Source organism: Dermochelys coriacea, chromosome 8 (assembly GCF_009764565.3).
Source record: "Dermochelys coriacea isolate rDerCor1 chromosome 8, rDerCor1.pri.v4, whole genome shotgun sequence".
In the NCBI taxonomy this organism is placed as follows: Eukaryota; Metazoa; Chordata; order Testudines; family Dermochelyidae; genus Dermochelys; species Dermochelys coriacea.
In genome coordinates this window covers 56550771-56574124 of record NC_050075.1, presented here as the reverse complement: position 1 = coordinate 56574124, position 23354 = coordinate 56550771, and the positions used below count along the sequence as shown (strand labels likewise).

General features: G+C 41.2%; 1 protein-coding gene across 1 annotated transcript in view; it reads right to left on the bottom strand.

Moving 5' to 3' along the window:
- The window catches only part of HMCN1 (hemicentin 1), a 340371-nt gene that overhangs the window by 214114 nt on the left and 102903 nt on the right, over positions 1-23354 (bottom strand). Inside the window, 3 exon segments of the mRNA XM_038414308.2 lie at positions 8386-8530; positions 10751-11014; positions 11932-12052. Of these exon segments, the coding sequence (XP_038270236.1) occupies positions 8386-8530; positions 10751-11014; positions 11932-12052 (530 nt within the window).

Genomic DNA, 23354 nt, shown 5'->3' with positions numbered 1-23354 from the left:
CCATCCACCATGGTAGGACACTTTACCACTGCAGGCCAGTAGCAGGTACTCAGGAATCATTGTAGAACAAAGCATTGCAGTGTATGTTTGCTGGCGTTCAAACAACATCCATTCTTTATCTCTCTATGTTATCCTCAGGAGAATTATATCATTCATGGTCACCTGGTTGAAATAGGGTGATTTTCTTAAGAGGACATTCAGAGGTGCCCGATCCTGCTGGGCTGTTTGCCTATGGCTGAACAGAAATGTTCCCCACTGTTAGCCACGTGGTGGGGGGAGGCAAAATGCGACCTTGTAATGAAAGCACATGCTATGTATGTAACGTTAACAGCAAGGTTTACCGTGAGAGAGTGTACCCATTGTTCTATAAAATGTGTCTTTTTAAATACCATTGTCCCTTTTTTTTTTCTCCACCAGCTGCATGTGTTTCAAGGATCACAGGATCTTCTCCTTCCCAGAGGCTAGCGAAGATTAGAAGCCCAAAAAAATGCACTCGCAATGAAATGTTCTCTGAGCTCATGCTGTCCTTCCACACTGACAGAGCACGGACGAATGCGTGGAGGCAGACAATGTCAGAGTGCAGGAAAACACAAAATGACCAGGTGGAGAGGTGGCGGGTTGAAGAGAGTAAGTGGCAGGCTGAAGAGAGGGCTGAAGCTGAAAGGTGGAGGCAGCATGATGAGAGGAGGCAGGATTCAATACTGAGGCTGCTGGAGGATCAAACTAATATGCTCCAGTGTATGGTTGAGCTGCAGGAAAGGCAGCAGGAGCACAGACTGCTGCTACAGCCCCTGTGTAACCAACCGCCCTCCTCCCCAAGTTCCATAGCCTCCTCACCCAGACGCCCAAGAATGCAGTGAGGGGGCCTCCGGCCACACAGCCACTCCACCCCAGAGGATTGCCCAAGTAACAGAAGGCTGCCATTCAATAAGTTTTAAAATTTTAAAGTTCTGTGTGGCCTTGTCCTTCCCTCCTCCACCACCCCTCCTGGGCTACCTTGGTAATTATCCCCCTATTTGTGTGATGAATTCATAAAGAATGCATGAATGTGAAGCAACAATGACTTCATTGCCTCTGCAAGCGGTGATCAAAGGGAGGTGGGGAGGGTGGTTAGCTTACAGGGAAGTAGAGTGAACCAAGGGGCGGGGGTTTCATCAAGGAGAAACCAACAGAACTTTCACACCGTAGCCTGGCCAGTCATGAAACTGGTTTTCAAAGCTTCTCTGATGCGCACCGCGCCCTCCTGTGCTCTTCTAACCGCCCTGGTGTCTGGCTGTGCATAACCTGCAGCCAGGCGATTTGCCGCAACCTCCCACCCTGCCATAAACGTCTCCCCCTTACTTTCACAGATATTGTGGAGTGCACAGCAAGCAGTAATAATAGTGTGAATATTGGTTTCACTGAAGTCTAACCGAGTCAGTAAACTGCGCCAGCACGCTTTTAAACGTCCAAATGCACATTCTACCACCAATCTGCACTTGCTCAGCCTGTACTTGGACAGCTCCTGACTCCTCTCCAGGCTGCCTATGTATGGCTTCATGAGCCATGGCATTAAAGGTAGGCTGGGTCCCCAAGGATAACTGTAGGCATTTCAACATCCCCAATGGTTATTTTCTGGTCTGGGAAGAAAGTCCCTTCCTGCAGCTTTTGAAACAGACCAGAGTTCCTGAAGATGTGAGCATCATGTACCTTTCCTGGCCATCCCACCTTGATGTTGGTGAAACATCCCTTGTGATCCACCAGTGCTTGCAGCACTATTGAAAAGTACCCCTTGCGGTTTATGTACTCGCTGGCTTGGTGCTCCGGTGCCAAGATAGGGATATGGGTTCCTTCTATGGCCCCACCACAGTTAGGGAATCCCATTGCAGCAAAGCCATCCACTATGACCTGCACATTTCCCAGGGTCACTACCCTTGATATCAGCAGATCTTTGATTGCGTTGGCTACTTGCATCACAGCAGCCCCCACAGTAGATTTGCCCACTCCAAATTGATTCCCGACTGACCGGTAGCTGTCTGGCGTTGCAAGCTTCCACAGGGCTATTGCCACTCGCTTCTCAACTGTGAGGGCTGCTCTCATCTTGGTATTCTTGCACCTCAGGGCAGGGGAAAGCAAGTCACAAAGTTCCATGAAAGTGCCCTTACGTGTGCAAAAGTTTCGCAGCCACTGGGAATCATCCCAGACCTGCAACACTATGTGGTCCCACCAGTCTGTGCTTGTTTCCCGGGCCCAGAATCAGCATTCCATCGCATGAGTCTGCCCCATTAGACCATGATGCCCACATTGGCAGGGCCCGTGCTTTAAGAGAAGTCTGTGTCCATGTCCTCATCACTCTCATAACCGTGTTGATGTCGCCTACTCGCCTGGTTTCGCTTTGCCAGGTTCTGGTGCTGCATATAATGCTGGATAATGCGTGCAGTGTTTAATGTGCTCCTAATTGCCAAAGTGATCTGAGCGGGCTCCATGCTTGCCCTGCTATGGCGTCTGCACAGAAAAAAGGCGCAGAACGATTGTCTGCTGTTGCCCTGACGGAGGGAGGGGCGACTGAAGACATGGCTTACAGGGTTGGCTTACAGGGAATTAAAAACAACAAAGGGGGTGGCTTTGCGAGAAATTGAATGGCCGCCTCAAGGATAGAACTCAAAACTGGGTTTAGCAGGCCGTCGATTTCACAGAGGGAGGGAGGAGAAAATGAATACAAAACCAATCTGGTCTATTTCTTGTTTTGAGCCATTTCATCTATCTTTATACATCATGCTGGCAGAAGACTGTGCAGTACGACTGCTAGCCATCCTGATCTCCTGGGTGCTCGGCAGAAGACAGTGCAGTATGACTACTGGCCATCCTCTTCTGCTAGCTGCAGATTAAAAGACAGTGCACTGCAGGTAGGACTCAATCAAACGAAACAAGGGAAATGACCTTGCTGAGTCACTCCCATGTTTGCCCAGGTGCCAGGTTAAAAGAGCACCCAGGACTACGTCGACGACGACTACCAGTCATACTGCACTGTCTGCTGCCAAAGGCAATAAACTGCTGCTGTGTAGCAATGCAGTACAATGTCTGCCAGCACCCAGGAGATATACAGTGACGGTTAGCTGAGCGGGCTCCATGCTTGCCGTGGTATGGCGTCTGCACAGGTAACTCAAGAAAAAAAGTGCAAAACGATTGTCTGCCCTTGCTTTTACAGAGGGAGGGAGGGAACGGGGGCCTGACAATATGTACCCAGAACCACCCACAAAAATGTTTTAGCCCCATCAGGCACTGGGATTTCTACCCAGAATTCAAATAGGTGGTGGAGACTGCAGGAACTGTGGGATAGCTACCCACAGTGCAATGCTCCGGAAGTCGACGGTTGCCTCGGTACTGTGAACACACTCCGCCGACTATATGCATTTAGAGCATTTGTGTGGGTACACACACAATCAACTGTATAAAATGCTTTCTACAAAACCGACTTCTATAAATTCAACCTAATTTTGTAGTGTAGACATACCCTGTAAGAGTTGGGTTTGGTAGAAGTTGCAGTCAGATGTGGGTAAAATAATCAAGTGAATGCTCTTGAAACACCTGGCTTTTGCCCATAGAACATATCACAAGTAAAGCTCCTGGTTTTTAGTACCTTTGCCATTTATAATGCTATAGGGGAAAAAAGGAAGTAAAAGTTTAACTACATCGTGTTACTGTGTGTGCTTCTTAAAGAAATTGTGATGTCTTCTTAAGATTCAGCAGCTACATTTTGTACGGCACAATATGGTGCAAGTATTATAATCATCTTCTAATTCTGTATCCCATTGCTGACTGTGATCTGTTGTTTCAGTAAGTAAATATATCTAATGAAGACAAGACTGATCATGATGCCTTTGGCAAACACCTTCCACAATATGGGAAACCTGTGTATTGGTGTTCCCACTGCCTTCCCTCTCCCTTATCTGCCCAAAGTCTTGAATTAACTTCATAACATGTTTTGGGATACAGTAGGAAAAAAAGATTAGATACAAAATAAGGCCACATTTAATTTGGTATTATAGTAAAAAATTCAGTGCTTCAGCATTGTGAGGCAGTAGAATCCGTTTGCACAAAAGATATGCCACAGATAACACCAGCAGAGTGATCTTGGACTTTCTGCTTATTCCCTCTGACCCCATGCTCATTACAAACTCACATATCAGAGCTGTTGTTCCAAGGCATTCACCAGTGCTAATTACTTCTAGCAACAAGGAGATGGTAAGAACATTTACTTAAGAGATCTGCTTGCTTCTCCCAAATATAAAGTATATATTCCTCTTCAAGGAATATATACATAACTGCATTTTTAACAATCTTGTTCTTTTTCTGTTTCCAACTTTATCTCATACACCTTAAATTATCCTATCACAAATGCCTGTTTATTTAAAAAACTTAAACTGGCAAAAAATTATAATATGTGCTTGCAATATAATTTGACCAACTCCCTGCAACGTCCATGTCAGTTCTTGGTGCACCTTTCATCATCAGGCCCTGCCTTTTCTCAGATTGTTTTAATTTACTTTACTGCACATTTTACTTATTCAATTTTAAAAAAACAACAACATGTAACTTGGGGATCAAGATGTTTATTTTGTCAATTAAGGAAATGCTAGCACACTTCATCGGTCAAGCTGCAAATGCTGATGGCGGAGTACCATCCTTTCTCTAAGGTGGGGTGGAGATGAGCACCTCAGGGTAAGTAGATGTGGAACCCCAATCTGCCTGTGCAGAGTGAACATGGACAGAATGCCTCATGAGCACAAGGGAAGCACTCTGCACAGTGTTCCTTGTACCTTCTGTACGTACTGTACCTGTCTCCGGGTCCTAGCAGACATCAAGACAGTCCTTGGCAACAATCTATCTGGCAACACCACTTTGAGGTGGTACAATTATCCTAGTTGAGCTAGCCAGCAACCCCATTGTACTCAGGTACTAGTGGGTCCTTGTGAAAAAATGTGGGCTAATAGGTTCTCGCATCCATTCAGGAATGTATTCTGTGTGTTTGGCTGACTAGGATACAGACTTAGCTAACTGAATCACGAACATCAGTGGCTTTACGTTGCATAGCTTTTACTAAATGGGCTCAGGGCTGCATTCTTTGCTGCCAAAACGGCATATTTCATTTTCAGTTTTCATATTCTTTGGTGATCCCATTTAACATTTCTGTCCTATACAACACAGGGGAGATTTTCAAAAGGCACAAATGGCAGTTAGGCACCCAATGCCCACTGACTTTCAATTGAAATGAGGTGCCTAATTGCCATTTGTGCCTTTGAAAGTCTTCCCCTGCATCTTTTCAAACCAAGAGTCACTTGGACAAAACATCAGACTTTTGAATGCACATTTACTCTGAGTCCCTCACCACTCTATTCTCCTTCAGCTCAAATAATAGTTAATGATACTTCATACTTCCTATGTAGGAAATCATATATCTCAATGTGTTTCACAAAGATGAGTAAGCCTTATTAGTGCTACTTTTACAAATGGGAAACCGATATACCAAGAAGTAAGTGACTTGCCAATAGGGTTATAGCAAGCTCTTTTGACTGCACCACAACATTATACAGTGGGCACACTGAAAAATTCATTGCAGTTTTAGAGATATTTCTGATTCCAGCAATATTCCGAACACTTAAAATGGGGATTAACACTAGAGCCACTAATATCTCTAGAACCAGAATTAACTTTTTAAAGCATGTCCACTGTAAATGCTTTTAACTCATATTAATCCTAATGTGATACTACAGCCAGAATACACAACTCTCATGATCAATAACATATGCAAATATATGAACCAAGCATATAAACAACCATTTAATAAACAGCTGTAGCTTGATCATCAGCAAAGTATAAAATAAAACTCATCAGATGAAGTGCAGTAGTACAGCCCAATTATACAGTTAAACCATTCATAAATAACTGAAGATGGACCAGTTCAGTAAGGAACTTCAGTACTAGTAAATCACACCAAATAGCAGCCAAAATAACCAATTAAATTGTGCATCAATGGCACCAATTCAGATATTTTGTGGGGGAACCCCTACTCATCCTCCCCTCCTCCTCCTGCAGGGATCCCAGGTCTTCCTCAGTGAGGGAGTATCCCCTCTCTTTTACCCACACAGTGCATGAGCAGTGTTGCCAGGAGCTCAGTTCTTGGTGACCCCCGAGCACTCCATGGCCCAGGAACAGATTCTCAGCGCACCAGGTCACAGCACCACTTGGCGTGGGTACCCCGCCACCAAATTTTAGTGTTACTGTGACCCTGTGTATCAGGTTGCAACACCATCCCCTGAAATTTGTCCTGGCTGCCCCTCTCTCTGTACAGAGGGGTGGCCGGAGCAAATTTCAGTGGCATTGCAAGCATACCTCTAGACCAGAGGTGGGCAAACTACGGCCCGTGGGCCCCATCCGGCCCGCGGAACCGTCCTGCCCGGCCCTTGAGCTCCCCGCCGGAAAGGCAAGCCCCCGGCCCCTCCCCTGCTGTCCCCCCTCCCCCGCAGCCATGCTACTGCATGGGCAGTGTTCTGGGCAGCGGGGCTGCGCGCTGATGGCACCGTTTGGCACCGGCTGGACAATGCAGCTGCCAGACATGCTGCTTTGAGCGGCATGGTAAGGGAGTGGGGGGGTTGGATAAGGGACTGGGAGTTCCGAGGGGCAGTCAGGGGACAGGGAGCAGGGCGCAGTTGGATGGGGTGGGGCGGTCAGGGGGCGGGGAGCAGGGTGGATTGGATAGGGGGTGGGGTCCCAGGGGACGGTTAGGGGCAGGGGTGTGGATAGGGGTCGGGGCAGTCAGGGGACAGAGAGCAGGGGGCAGTTGGATAAGGCAGACGTTGGGGAGGCAGTCACGGGACAGGGAGCAGGGCGGTTGCATAGGCATGGGAGTCCCCGGGGGGCTGGTCAGGGGGCGGGTGTGTGGATAGGGGTTGGGGCAGTCTGGGAACAGGGGAGGTTGGATAGGGGGTGGGGTCCCAGGGGGCGGTTAGGGGTGGGGGTCCCGGGAGCGGATGGTCAGGGGACAAGGAGCAGGGTGGGGTTGGATGGGTTGGGGTTTCTGAGGGGGGCAGTCAGGGGGCAGGAAGTGGGAGGGATCGGATAGGGGGTGGGGACCAGGCTGTTTGGGGAGGCACAGCCTTCCCTACCCGGCACTCAATACAGTTTTGCAACTCCGATGTGGCCCTTGGGCCAAAAAGTTTGCCCACCCCCACTCCAGACAGTAGCAGCTGTCCTGATTTAGTATAGAACCACTGCTTAAAGTTGTCAGGAAATGGCTCCCCCAGTTCCGAGGTCTAGGGAGCTTTGAGAAAGTGCATAAACCTTCAGAAGGGCATCTATCCTCACCCAGTGCCCCCAGTTGGCACCAGTGCTGTGCATCTTGCTCAGTAGCATTTGTCTTGAAGAATATTTTGTTAAGTTAATGCAATATTCAGCTCCATTCTACAGATAAATAACATGATCACTAAAAATGCAGGTTGGTACCTGTTATGAAAAAAATAAGAAGTAAAATACGATGTTTGATCATTAAAGTATGAAGAGAATTACAGAGCAGGAGAACTATGTACCTAGGATGTCTAAATGGAAATAGCATCTCATAAAAAAATGGGGCTGCAGAATTTTACTCTGCCAAGAATTTACAGGAGGATTTCAGAATTTATTTGCTCTGTTATCAGGTATAGTTGCTATAGAATGTAGTCTTCATTCTTCTTCTGAAAGGTTTGGTGTTTTAAAAGAGGGGATTGGTGGTTAACTGTTTTTCAGAAAATATTTTCTTAGACTTGGGGACTATTGGTTTTTTGTTTGTTTGATTACTATTTCATTGTTCCTGGATTGTTCTTTAGAGAAAGAGACTATATTATTCCCTGTATCTGCAATCTGCATGGTGGTGGTGTAGACAGAATCCAGAGACCCTTGTGATGTATTCCATGGAAGCTTTCCCAAAGAAGAGAATGATATATCCCTTGGAGCATAATAAAGCAAAGCACATAGATTTCTGCTGGAACCATATAATCTCTCCACCTACAAACAGAAAATGTGTCCCCCGCATCCCCACACACACCCCAAACCCACAACAGTATACAATCTTGATTTCCTCATGCAGTTATTTGCTTGTTATTCTTTGTTATTTGCTTAAATTCTCACAACTGATCCAAAAAAATCATTAACATGGTTACAATGTAAGTTTTGTCTTACATAGGTCTGACTTCAGTGGGAGCTGAGTTAGGCCAGTGCTGAGCGCTTTGGAAAATCCCACCTTAAATGGGCATTCACCATTATGAACAAAGTACAATAAAAATCATCAAGAATAAAGTTACAAAAGCTGCTCTGAAGTTAAATTTTGATTTTTTTAAATGCCCAAAATTATGTTAGGGAATGATTGCTTACTTGAAGAACTGATCCATTCCCAGTTTTACTCCATTTCTGCTGAAACGCTGAATAAAAGGTATAAGACTTTCCACATGGCAAGATATATACCCTGGCTGCAGGTAGTATCCTGGAGTTTTCTTGGGCATTATAACTTTTGGAGCATCTACAGAAAGCAAAATATTCATAAACAAGTTATTAGCATCTACTCACCTACACTCCATTCATTGTGATTAATACACATACTAACAATCTTTTCCTTAAAGTCCAGATTTATCAAGACACTAAGGGCTGGTCTATACTAGAAAGTTAGGCTGGCTTAAGTAGATTGTTCAGGGCAGCAAAAAATGTCATGCCCTGTGCAACATACTCAAGCCAACGTAGCCCTGGTGTAGACACCGTTAAGTCAACAGAAGAATAATTCCATCAACCTAGCTTCCACCTCTTGAAGAGGTGGATTTACTACAGTGATGGAAGAACCCCTTCTGTCACTGTAGTAATTGTCTGTACTTCAGCACGGCAGCTGTGCTGCAGTAGCATTTCTAGTATAGAAATGATCTTAGCCTAGACAAGGCCAAGGTGAAGCTAAGATTTTAAGGTGTTATATTAGATCATGTTAGCTAGCACAGCCTAACCAACTTCTAAAACTCTAATCAAGACAAGGCAAGCTGTACTTGAGTATGTTTTAAGCTGGTGAAGTTAAATTGGAATCTTCAGAAGTGGTCCGTCTCTGCTTCCACTGAAGTGGTAATACTCCCACAGATTTCAATGGGAACCAAGTTAAACTCTGTCGGATTAGCGTATGCTAAAGTAAAATTTGTTTTGCATTGACTAGAGCTTTAGAAGACATTACTTAGATCAAGATAGTTTATCTAGGTAACAAGATCTAACATTGAACCTTTAAATCCTAATCAAACCTAGGACACAGGGAGCAGCAATCCAGCACAGAATCTCAAGAGCGACAAAATAGAAAAGAAATTAAGTAAAAAATCCAGGAAGCGTGGAAAAATGTCTGTCTGGAAAATGGCAGCTCTTGAATACTTTGGAAAGTTCTTACAAGTGAAAGTAACAATACAATTTTTTTTCACAGTACTGAATGTACAGTATCTTCTTTTATTATGCAATTTTTTTCTCTCCATGGTCTTGTCTTCACTCTGGGAAAGAGTGTGTTCTTAACTCCCGTTTACTTCATGTTGAAATGTCAGTGTAGACATGGCAATTTGTAATTTCAACACTTGTTAGGCTATATCTTCATAGTAAAAAAGGTGTGTTTTTACATCAAATTAGCAATCTCAATGTAAAATCCTACTGAAGACAAAGCACTGTAGTTTTTACTTTGATGTAGCGAATCAAAGATGTAGTAGATAGCTAACTCGACATAAAACACACACACACACACACACACACACACACACACACACACCTTTTTACAGTGTAGTTATAGTCTTAGCTGGTCAAGATGAAACCATAAGCTCCTCCCTAGGGTTAGCCTCAGTCAGCTAACACCAATTAAAACTCCAACTTGCCTTGTCTACACAAGGATTATATTCATGTGAAGATCACACGTTTATTGCTAGCACATTTCCGGATATGTCTATATTAGAGTTTTTACTAGCCTTTGCAAATGTGTTAACTACCTAACAATTAACTCTAGGTTAAAAACTCTACAGAAGACAAGCCCAATAAGGGCCTGATCCTTAAGCATGCTGAGTAGCTACTGAGGGTCCTTGGCTCCTATTGGTCTGAATGGGATCTGAGGGGCCCAAGCATCTATCAGGTGGTTTGCAGCACTTTTCAGGATCAGACCCTGAATATTCTTTCCTTGCTAGTTCTGGCTCTATAGCAACAACTGCTAGAGTTGGAGGTTTATTTCTTAATTCCCTCTCACACCTATTTCTATAATGACAAATTTTTACCTAGAAAATAGAAATGAAATTAAGTCAAAATATTGTGTAGAAAAATGTTTCTTTCTGGCAGTTCTTGAATAGTTTGGCAAGCTCTTACATGTGAAAGTAGAACACAATTTCCCCCACACACTACTGTACATACAGTATCTTCCTCTATTATTCAAATGTTTTCTCTCCATGACCTTGTCTTCCCTCTGGGAAAATTCATGTTAAAATTTCAATGTAGACAAGGCAAGCTGTAGTTTCAACACTTGTTAGATTACTTCACAAGAAATTCAATATCTGACTAAAATTCTCCTTAGTAGATCCTCCAAGATGCTCAGATTGCATTGTATCAAGTTGCAAGTTTTGTAGGCAATGGGGTAAGACAAGTTTTCCTCATTATATGGGCAAGTAGAAAAAAACCATAAGTCATCCATTCCATTAATTCAGGCATAATAAATGTTCACTCAAGTAAAATAAAATAAAATAAATCTTACCAGGAACAATACTAGAAAATGAAACACTTGACACTCTCTGGAAGAGATAATCATCCTTGTCATACCCCATTATTTTAACAAAAAAGGCTTCGTTTGGTGGGATGAAGTCAGTAATATTCCATATTCCATAGGGTTTTCGATCAGGATAGTATTTCACAGGCATTGTCTTAAGAAGCTCCCCTGTGATACTCAGAAGTTCTAGACGGTCAACTCTCGCTGGAAGAGAGATACCTGTTGTATTCAACAGCACATAGGTAGGTATTCCTATGAAAACAGAAATATATTGTAAGTGTTAACAAAACATAAGAAAAGGTTAAACTCTGTAGATGTTTGTCTTCAGCCCTGAGTAAATATACACAATTCAGTTTAAAGCACTCTCTACCAGCTGTTAAGAAACACAAAACAGTGTCCGCAAAAAGAAAAGGAGTACCGGTGGCACCTTAGAGACTAACAAATTTATTAGAGCATAAGCTTTCGTGAGCTACAGCTCACTTCATCGGAAAACAGTGTGTTAGCACTGATAACATGATGTGCTTTATTTAGGATTCAATTACTAATTTCCAACAAGAAAAGGAGTACTTGTGGCACCTTAGAGACTAACAAATTTATTAGAGCATAAGCTTTCATGAGCTACAGCTCACAAATTTATTAGAGCATAAGCTTTCGTGAGCTACAGCTCACTTCATCGGAAGCTTATGCTCAAATAAATTTGTTAGTCTCTAAGGTGCCACAAGTACTCCTTTTCTTTTTGCGAATACAGACTAACAGGGCTGCTACTCTGAAACCTGTCATTAATTTCCAACAGGTGCTTATAAGGCTGCCTCATTAACTCCCTCCCCCACACCCCGAGGGGCCAAATTGAAACATTTTACAGTCTCTAAAAGTAAAAGAAGGGAAGTTGTAACTCTGAGCCATAACAGAAATAAAAACATTGGGATTTATAAAACATAAAAACTCTAATACACAAGCATATCATAGTATCATGGGGCACAACAGGTAATGACATCATGAATGGAATTAAGGACAGGGCATGGCTCCCTTTGGAACCTGTCAATGTTGGTCTGAGTTTCAGCAGAGGCCTAATTATAGAGAACCACATAAAATATATATTTCTTCCCTAGGCACTGAGAATACTGCCTCCCCAAACAATTAAATACAGTAGAAACAGAGCACAAACTGACCTTGCACTGGTCTGCTGGATGCTTTTTTGAAATCTAGGGTTGGCTTTCTAGAAAAACCAGCTCGAAAATCAATAGTACTGAGACCTGTTATACGAACAGAGTGTCTTCCACTGCTGGATGTCTGAAAAATATTGAATTGAAACACTGTTGGAGCACTTTGCACTTCAAGCTTTGCAGTCCTTTGTAGCATCCATTGAGCTCAGTAGACTTTAAGTATCACGAAAAATGGAGTAAGAAGATATCAGATGTTATAAACAAAATGAACCATTTAAAAGCCTTTGTTCTAGATAACGAACCCTTCTGAATTTAGTACTTGTGCAAAGAGAGACTGAATGAAAGTAATATGCCTCTAGGACATATTATGATGGGCATCCACAGGAGGCCAAATATTGCTGGACATAGTTATATGACTCTAATGGGGGGACGTGTTTGAGCAAAGCAATCAAGATTAGACAGTTATAAAGTATACGGGTAATTTTGTAAAGCAAAAAACAAACAACAAACTAACAAACAAAAAAACAGAAGATAGCAAAAGATTAGTATAAATTAGTGTAAATAATGCCCCATAATTCATGGGTTTACTTCCTGTGTCAAGAAAACATATTTACCCTTGTATTTCCATTAGACAATAAATGCTCTTTTTAAACAAACGTCACTCAAGCTTTAGCAATGAAGCAGATGAAAACATCATGGACATTGAATATCCAATAATTATATGAATAAGAAGTGTGCATCAGCTGATATTATATATTAAAAGCTAAATTCTGGCTTTTACAGCCAAAGCCTGCTTTGGAAGACTGCTATGCAGAGGTGCTCCACCCAGGGTTTTTTCCCCACACAGGCATTCTGACTGAGTCAACCAGAACCATTCTGAAACCCTAACAGAGCGCAACCGAGAGCAGAAGTTCCAACAACTTACAAAGTGTTGCACCATGAGACCCTTAATCCATTCAGAGAAAGACTGGCTCATGTCAAAGGCCCAAGTCCTGCCCCGATCCTGTTCCAGCCTATTTGGGGTATCTAGCAGCACTGTATGCCTGGAAGGAAAGGTAGTGATTTCCGAAGAACACAAGAGGCCAGGGCTCTTTGCATTCACCCACTCTGTGCACACACTGTGCCTTGCTGCTTATGGAACTACCTTTTAAATTTTTTAATCAAGAAAAATCTATTTCACATAGAAAAAGTACAAAAAGATTGCACAGGAGGGAAAGATTGATGAAGGGTTCATTACGCTATGATTAAACATTAATCTGCAGAGTCTTCTCTAAACTTCATGCATAGAGAATGCAGCCTGAAATGTACATTTTTATCTACGAAGTAAATTCTCTATTAAATCTCCTCATTCTATTGGGAGTACAGATTGAGAGGAATTATTTTATCTAGTCATAAATGTATAATTTCTTAGATCTAGTGAAAACTCTGCTCACGATTATTTTTAGATGAAGCAGTTGTTTATCATAACCGGCTGCCTGGACAATCAGCCATCTAGACACTATGACAAATTGGTGTCTGTCTTACCGGAATGACCACTATTTATTTCTATTAGTTAGCTTTTCACCTCAGAAAATCACTATGTAAAGTCTTTTTAATATAAACCAGCTGTTAACAATATTAAAGGATACAAAGTAATATTAAATGCAGTACCAAATAACTTCTGTTATCAAGCGTTAATTGGCTGTTAAATGTTCTTTGGACAAATGTAGTAACAAAGTTTTCTTTTCATAGTTTTATACGACATCTGTATAAGACATTTATAGCACAATTAAAAATTTTGAAAAGCTTTCCCTGACTTCTTCAGATGCTGTAAAATATTAATGCAAGCAAAACAGGCCAACGATCAAAACTCAGTGAACTATTCATAACAAATAATACATCTGACGAATATTTCTGTTAGTAAATTATCCAGATACTTGAGTATTAGTGACATTGATTATTACTAAAAATGGTTTTAAAACACTGTTATTTTTAGTAATAACCTTTTTTATTATTGTACAGCCTGGAGGCCTTAATCAGGATCTTTGCCCCATTGTGCTAAATGTTGTACAAACATCTAGGAACAAATTTAACCCTGTTGGATTGTTTTCAGACGTTGTTTTCTTGCCTATTTGTGTTGCATGATGGGTCACTGAAGTCACATATTAACGTTTTTGCTCCTTGATTGGATGGCTGAATGTTTTATAAATAGAAGGAAGGAAATCAAAAAGATGTAAAGACAGCTGCATAAGCATTTGCTATGTGAAATTTTGTGCAAACACGTACTCATTGCACAAACATTTGCAAGACTTGGAACATTCCAGGAACATTATTACAAACAAAAAAACAAAACAAAAAATAATTCAAAATGTATGTAGGTGATGAATAAAGAGGTATTTTTATTTAAATTAAGAAATGTGGTATCAGACAGTTTTTTGATTTTTATATAATTTGTTCCATGCAAGCTGAGAAAATTCAAACCACCATAGCTAGCAGATGGGGGAGGGGATGTGCTAATTGTACGATACTATTTACAAATTGTTATTTACAGGTTACTATAGAGACATCAATTTTGCATTAAAAGTAGATTTCAAAGGATGTGTTCATTAAACGGGATTTTTTCTGGCTTTATCATTACACTCCATCTAAACAGCCGGATTTGGCTTGGAGGCTGTAAATGGGTAATTATAATGGCCATTTAAAAACTCTCTTGTTCACAATAATTACAAGCCTTTCTATTGACTCCTTCTTTCTTCTTTTTCTTCTTCGGCCTTGTGTGAACAGCCATTTAACCTAAATCAGCAGGAAGCTTCTGCAATATCCTCCAACAGAAAAACTGCAAGGCTTTTTTGATTCACAATTCCTGCCTTGTAGGAAAACAAAACAGTGCTTAAGGATATCTCATTGCTATCTCTTCTCAATGGGATTGCCTCCTTCTATGCCTTGCTGACAAGCCTTTTTATCTTAACAGGTCTGGAATTGTGTTAATGGCCTGTAACTTGTCACCAGCAAGACCTTAAGGAGTAATTAAATACAATCACCTACCAAAGCTTCTATTATGGAGCTAGTAAATAAAGATTACAAGCTATTTCCAAGCCAACCTGCGGAAATAGTACCTTTAAAGTACAGTTTGAAGTACGGACTTCATCTTTGATCTGTGTTGGAAGGCTTTTGTTAACCAAAGTGATATACCATGTATATTGAAATATCTATTTTATTATGGGATAGACTGTGGCTTTTAAGACCTGTCCCAGGATGGGGGAAGGAGGGCAGCAGGACCCCCTAGAGAAATTTTGGTTCTCTGCCAGCATTTCTCCTTGGTGCCCAGAAAATACATACTGGCAGCCTCACCACCTTGAAAGTGTATTGAGTGCACCCTTCAGCAGAAGGTCAGTTCTATTGACTGATGCAGAGTGGAAGAAGGAGCCAGGGACTTATCCTCATACCATCTTGTCATTGGAACAAAGGCGAGTGCTGCTATTAGCATCTGCCAGGAGCATTGTGTGCATTCTTCATCAGGGCTGTGGCAGGATGGAATCTCCTTGTTTAAACATATATGTATCCACTTAATGGCACTCTGACAAACAGAATATTTGCTTAACTGGCATGACTGGAGACAACTAGCCTTGGTACAGTGCAATTCAATTTACTCTTGCCTCTGATTTATGGCCACACTTAGGACTTGCACCGATTTAATTAACCATTGATGAACCTATCCTCTGTGAATTTATCTAATTCTTTTTTGAACCCAGTTAAACTTTTGGCCTTCACAACATCTCCTGGCAATGAGTTCCACAGGTTAACAGTGCATTGTGTAAAGAAGTACTTCCTTATGTTTATTTTAAACCTGATGCTTATTAATTTCATTGAGTGACCCTTGGTTCTTGGGTTATGTGAAGGGATAATAACACTTCCTTATTCACTTTCTCTGTACCATTCATGATTTTATAGACCTTTATCCTATCACCCCTTAGTCATCTCTTTTCTAAGATGAACAGTCCCAGTGTTTTTAATCTCTCCTGGTATGGAAGCTGTTCCATACCCTTAATCATTTTGTTGCCCTTCTGTCTGTAACTTTTCCAAGTCTAACATATCTTTTTTGAGATGAGGCAACCAGAACTGCACAAAGTATTCAAGGTGTGGGTGAACCAGGGATTCATATAGTAGCATTATGATATTTTCTGTCTTATCATCTCTTCCTTTCCTAATAGTTCCTAACATGTCAGCTTTTTTGACTGCTGCTGCACACTGAACATATGTTTAAAACATATGTTTTCAGAGAACTATCCACAATGATTCCAAGATCTTTCTTGAGTGGTAACAGCTAATTTAGACCCCCATCATTTTGTACGTATAGTTGTAATTATATTTTCTAATGTGCATTACTTAGCATTTATCAATATTGAATTTCAGCTGCCATTTTGTTGCCCAGTTACCCAGTTTTGTGAGATCCCTTTGTAATTCTTTGCAGTCAGCTCTGGATTTGAGTAATTTTGTATCATCTGCAAAATGTTACCACCTTACTGTTTACCCTCTTCCAGATCATTTATGAGTATGTTGAACAGCATAGGCCCCAATACAGATCCTTGGGGGACAATGCTATTTACCTCTTTCCACAGTGAAAACTAACAATTTATTCCTACCCTTTGTTTCCTGTCTTTTAACCAGTTTCTGATGCATGAGGGGACCTTCCCTCTTATCCCATGACTGCTTAATTTGCTTAAGAGCCTTTGTTGTGGGACCTTGTCAAAATCTTTCTGAAAGTTTAAATACATTATATCAACTGGATTACCCTTGCTCACATGTTTGTTGATCCCCTCAAAGAATTCTAATAGATTGGTGAGGCATGACATACTTTTGCAAAACCCATGTTGACTCTTCCCCATCAAAGCATGTTCATTTATATGTCTGATAATTCTGTTCTTTATGATAGTTTCAACCAACATGACTGGTTCTGAAATTAGGCTTACTGGCCTGTGATTGCCAGGATGTATTCTGGAGACTTTTTTAAAAATTGGAGTTACATTAGCTATCTTCTAGTCATCTGGTACAGAGGCTGATTTAAGTGATGGGTTACATATCACATTTAGTGTATGTAGTTCTTCAGTTTCATATCTCAGTTTCTTCAGAACTCTTGGTTGAATACCATCTGGTCCTGGTGACTTATTACTGTTTAATTTATCAATTTGTTCCAAACCCTCTTCTATTGATACTGCAATCTGGGACACTTTCTCAGATTTGTCACCTAAAAAAAATGGCTCAGGTGTGGCTCCCACACATGGCTCCCACACATCCTCTGCAGTGAGACCAAAGCAAAAAATTAATTTAGCTTCTTTGCAACTGTTATATCTTCTTGAGTGCTCATTTAGTACCTTGATTATCCAGTGGCCCACTGATTGATTGACAGGCTTCCTGCTTCTGGTGTATTTCAAAAAATAATTGTGTGTTAGTTTTTGTGTCTTTTGCTAGTTGCTCTTCAAATTATACTTTTACACATGACTTGATAGAGTTTATGCTCCTTTCGATTTTCCTCATTAGGATTTGATTTCCAATTTTTTGCCTCTATCTGCCTCTTTTCCTCTGCTCTTTAGCCATGCTGGCATTTTTTGGTCCTCTTACATTTTTTTAATTTGGAGTATACCTTTATTTTGAGCCTCTATTATGGCATTTTTAATAGTTTCCATGCAGTTTGCAGGCATTTCATCCTTGCGACTGTTCCTTTTAATATCTGTTTAAACTAGCTTCCTCATTTTTGTGTAGGTCCTCTTTCTGAAGTAAAATGCTACTGTGGTTAAATGCTACTTTGGTATTTCCTCCCTATGACTATATTAAATTTAATTATATTATGGTTGCCATTATTGAGCAATTGAACTATATTCACTTCTTGGACCATATCTTGTGCTCCACTTAGAACTAGATCAGGAATTGACTCTCCCCTTGTAGGTTCCATGACTAGCTGCTCCAATAAACATTCTTTAATGGTGTCTACATAATTTGTCTCTGCATCCTGTCCTGAGTTGACATATACTCAGTCAACAGGGGCTTAGTTGAAATCACCCGTTATTATTCGGTTTTCTGTTTTTGTAGTCTCTCTAATGTCTCTTGGCATTTTACAATCACTGTCACTATCATGGACAGGTGGTCAGTGGTATATTGTTCGAGCATGGAATTTCTAACCACGGAGATTTTATGGTACAATTTGATTCTTTTAAGGATTTTTACTATATTTGACTCTATGCTTTCTTTCATGTATAATGCCACTCCTCCTCTAGTGTGACCTACTCTGTTGTTCCTATATATTTTGTACCCTGGTATTACCATGTACCATTGACCATTATTGTTTCATCAAGTTTCTGTGATGCCTCTTATATCAATATCTTCATTTAATACCACGCACTCAAGTTCACACATCTTAATATTGAGATATCTAACATCTGTATACAAGCATTAATAAAATTTAATATTTCTCCCTGTCAGTCAGAATAAAATCTAAAATGGCTGTCCCCCTGGTTACCTCTTCCATCTTCTGAAACAAGAAGTTGTCCACAACAGATTTCAAGAACTTACTGGACATTTTGTGTTTTGCTGCATTACTTTTCCAATAGATGTCTGGGAAGTTAAAGTCCCCATTACTACCAGTTCCTGAGTTTTGGATAACACCTTTTACCTTGATTTAGCTGGTTCAAGACAAATGAATTAAATGTGCTAACCTGAGTATACAGTATGTGAAGGTAGTTGATAGGTCAGAGTTAGCTAACATGCTAATCCCAACATAACCTTAATCACTTGTTCTAATCTACACATACACACTTAGGCTTGTCTACACACTGTTACAACAGTAAAACTGTTACACTGTTTTAACTACTAAATTCATGCTTTAGTTTAAGCAGTTCAACTTTATGCATAGACCAGGCCTTACAGTAGTTACTAGATGTAAAGAAATGGTTACTCACCTGTGCAGTAACTATGGCTCTTCAAGATGCGTGTCCCTGTGGGTGCTCCACTCTCAGTACACTTGTTTCCACTGCACCTTTGATCGGAGATCCATTCGGCCTGTGCATGCGTTACTCAATCTCAAGCTCTGTGCTGTTATATAGCACTGTGTAGGCGAACTATCCTCAGTTCATTCTCTACCACAAAACTCCATAGCAGAGAACTCTGAAGTAGAGAGGAAGGAGGGCAGGTAGTGAAGCACCCACTGGGACACATATCTCAAAGAACAACACAGGGTGAGTAACCATTTCTTCTTCTTTGAGTAGTGTCCCTATAGGTGGTCCCCTCTAGGTGACTTCCAGGCAACTCTCTTTAAGGAGGAGCAGGCTTTGGAGTAGAGTCCAGTATTAAAGAAAGTATAGCTGAGCTCAACGCAGCACCAAAAGCTGAGCCGTGAGTTATTGCATAGTGCTCAGCAAAGATACATATAGAGGTCCACATCACAGCTCTACATAGTTCAATGATGGGAACATTTTTAAGAAAGGCTGCAGAAATGGAAATAAATCTTGTAGAGTGAGTTTGTATGTCTGAGGGTGCTTGGAGATTACAAGATTGGTAGCAACAGCTAATGCAGTCAGATATCCACTTGGAAAGTCTATTTACAGATCTGTCTGCAATCAAAACAAATAATTTAGTCTTTCTGAAAAGTTTAGTCTGGTCAAGATAGAAGATCATACTCTTCTGATATGAAGTGTGTGTAACAATTCCTCCTCTTTATCTAGGTGAGTTTTAGGATGGAAGATTGGAAGGTGAACGGGTTGGTTAATATGGAACTTGGAAGATATCTTTTGTAAAAACTTGGGGTGTGGTCATAATGTGACCTTGTCTTTGAAAAAGATATTATGAAAGGAGAATATGCCATAAGAACCTCTATTTCTCCAACTTGTTGAGCTCCCAGGATAGCTATCAGAAATGCTGTCTTCATCGAGAAATGGAGGAGTGAGCAGGGAGCCATCAGTTCAAATGGAGATTTTATAAGATGTTTAAGAACCAGATTGAGATCCCAATCCAGAGTGGGACATTTGATTGGTGGAAAGAGATTTCCAAGTCCTGCCTGAGGAACCTCATCATCATTGGGTTGAGGAATACAGAATAACCTTTTATTAGAGAATCTTCTTCTGAGCATATATGCAATGTGACACAGGTGGCACATGACCAAAATTCAACACCAAATTTGCTCCACTGGTTGGATTGTTAGCTTCCCCAGCTTGGGCTGCGTACTGACAGGGAATGCGATGTGAACACTGATCCATGAATGGAAAGCTGTGATGGCTGAGAGGTGAACTCTAATGGAACTCAGAGACAGCCCTGAGTTTTTTATTTCTAGAATGTAGTCAAGTATATCTGATAACTATCAAGCTGTAGGTGGAATGTGTTTGAGATCACCCCAGCAGGCAAATCTTGTCCATTTTTGTAAGCAAGTGCAGTGTGTAGATTGTTTTCTGCTCCGTAATAGCACTCTTTTTACTTCCTCTAAACAGGTCATCTCTAATCCTGTGAACCATCAACCAGCCTGCTTTGGGCCAAAGAACCCTAAAATTAGGGTGAAGGATCTTCCTACCTTCCTGGGAAAGGAGATGAGGAGTGGCGTGGAGACTGATCAGTGAGTATATGGCCAGCTGTATCAGGTAAGGAAACCAAGTTTGTCTGAGACATATCAGGACTCTTATGACCATACAAGGTCAGAACAAAGGTCCATCTAGACTAGTATCCTGTCTTCTGACAGTGGCCAATACCAGGTGCTTCAGAAGGAATGAACAGAAAGGTAATCATCAAGTGATCCACTCAGCCGTTATAACAATTCTGGCTTTGTCCTTTTTTATTTTAAATAGAACTTTGGATATTACAGGAGTTGGGGGACGGACGTGTACAGTAGACCCAACAACCACCAATGGTGAAAGCCATCCCCCAAGGATCAGTGACCCAGTCTGCCTCTGGAGCAGAACTGGTTGCATTTCTTGTTTACCATCATGGTGAACAGTTCTATTTGAGGGGTGCCCTATTGCTAGAATATGAAGGCAAGTAAGAATCTATCTCCCACTCACGGTCTTGAGAGAAGTGCCTGCTGAGTGTGTCCATGGTCAAATTCTGAACTCCTGGGAGGTAAGCTGCTATAATGACAATCTGATTGCATATGCATCAGTTCCAAAGCTTGACAGCCTTGGCGCAAAGGGAGGGGGACCTTGCCCCTCCTTGTTGTTTGATAAAGAACATGCATGACATGCTGTCTGTCATGACCTTTATATGTTTGCCCCTGATTAGTGGTAGAAATTGAAGATGGGCGTATCTGTCTGCCCTGAGTTCCAGGAAGTTGATGTGCAGAGTGGTTTTCTGAAGCATCCACCTGCCTTGTGCCATGTGGGTGTCTAGATGCACTCCCCACCTGTGACATTATCTGATTAAAATATGACTATGTAGATCATTGTTGCTACCACTGTTATATAATTACAACAAATCTTGTACAAAGTATGTCAAGTAAGGTGTCTATGGAAATGTTATGATTTGCTGAATATGATTATGCTATTGGTATGCATGTATCATGTTTGTATTTGTAGTTATGAGTATTGGCTCTATACCTGTCTGATGTTATTGGCATGAACTGTGACCGTATAGATCATTGTTGCAACCAGGGTTTTATGGTTGCACCTGGTCTTGTACAGAGGAGGTCAAGTGGGATGTCTATGGAGTTTGCTGGTTATGATTATGCTGTCTGTATGTGTGTATCACTTTTGCATTTGAAGTTATGAATATTGGCTATATACTTGTATCTCAATGTGTTTGATTCTAAGTAGCCTCAGTGAAGCATTTGGTCAACTTCTTGAGAAAGGACTATTCTCAGTAAGAGCCCAATCAAGAAACAATTAACTGACAATGGACTTTGGGAGACACCTATCCACATCTGAGCTTTCCTGGGAACGTTCAAACTAACATGTAAACAATGGTGTCAGCCTGTAAAAAGCTGAATCATTTATGGACATGTGACTTGCCCAGGTGGCTACAAACTCCATCTTGTTGCTGTGACTTTGCACAGAAGAACAAAGAGGTTTTCATCCACAAGAGAGAGAGAATATAAAAGGCCCTGGAAGCCTCTCCATTTTGTCTTCAGCTGGCTTAAGAGATGGCCTCTCCACCCCCCAAGAGATGCCTGAAAGAAACTGGAACAAAGAACAGTAACTACAGGGGTGTGAGTGATTGTTGGACCCAGACTAGAAAGGAGTCCAGTCTTTGAAAGAAGCTGACTGGAACATCTCTAAGGGTAAGATTTACCTATATGCAGTTTCTTAATGTATTTGGCTTAGATTTACGTGTTTTGTTTCATTTTGCTTGGTAACTTACTTTGTTCTATCTGTTATTACTTGGAACTTAAATCATACTTTTTATACTTAATAAAATCACTTTTTGCTTATTAATTAACCCAGAGTAAGTAATTAACACCTGGGGGAGCAAACAGCTGTGCATATCTCTCTATCAGTGTTATAGAGGGTGGACAATTTATGAGTTTACTCTGCATAAGCTTTATATAGAGTAAAATGGATTTATTTCAGGTTTGGATCCCACTGGGAACTGGGTATCTGGGTGCTGGAGACAGGAGCACTTCTTAAAGTCTGCAGCTTTGGGGAACATAGTTCAGACATGGGTCTGTATTTTCAGCAGACTGGCTCAATAAAGCAGGGTTCTAAAATCCCAAGCTGGCAGGGAAAATGGGCTCAGAGGTAGTCTCGGCACATCAGGTGGCAGTCCCAAGGGGGTCTCTGTGACTGAACCCATCACAACCTGTATTTCAAATATGTTTACTCCTGTGGTAACACTCACAAAGTATCAGAGTAGCAGCTGTGTTAGTCTGTATTCACAAAAAGAAAAGGAGTACTTGTGGCACCTTAGAGACTAACCAATTTATTAGAGCATAACCTTTCGTGAGCTATAGCTCACATCTTCGGATGCATTTGGTGGAAAATACAGTGGGGACATTTATATACACACACAGAGAACATGAAACAATGGGTTTTATCATACACACAGTAAGGAGAGTGATCAATTAAGATGAGCCATCACCAGCAGCAGGAGGGGGAAAGGAGGAAAACCTTTCATGGTGACAAGCAAGGTAGGCTATTTCCAGCAGTTAACAAGAACATCTGAGGAACAGTGGGGGGTGGGGTAAGGGGGAGAAATAACATGGGGAAATAGTTTTACTTTGTATAAAGACTCATCCATTCCCAGTCTCTATTCAAGCCTAAGTTAATTGTATCCAGTTTGCAAATTAATTCCAATTCAGCAGTCTCTCGTTGGAGTCTGTGTTTGAAGACTTTTTGTTGAAGAATTGCCACTTTTAGATCTGTAATCGAATGACCAAAGTGATTGAAGTGTTCTCCGACTGGTTTTTGAATTTTATAATTCTTGACGTCTGATTTGTGTCCATTTATTCTTTTACGTAGAGACTGTCCAATTTGAGCAATGTA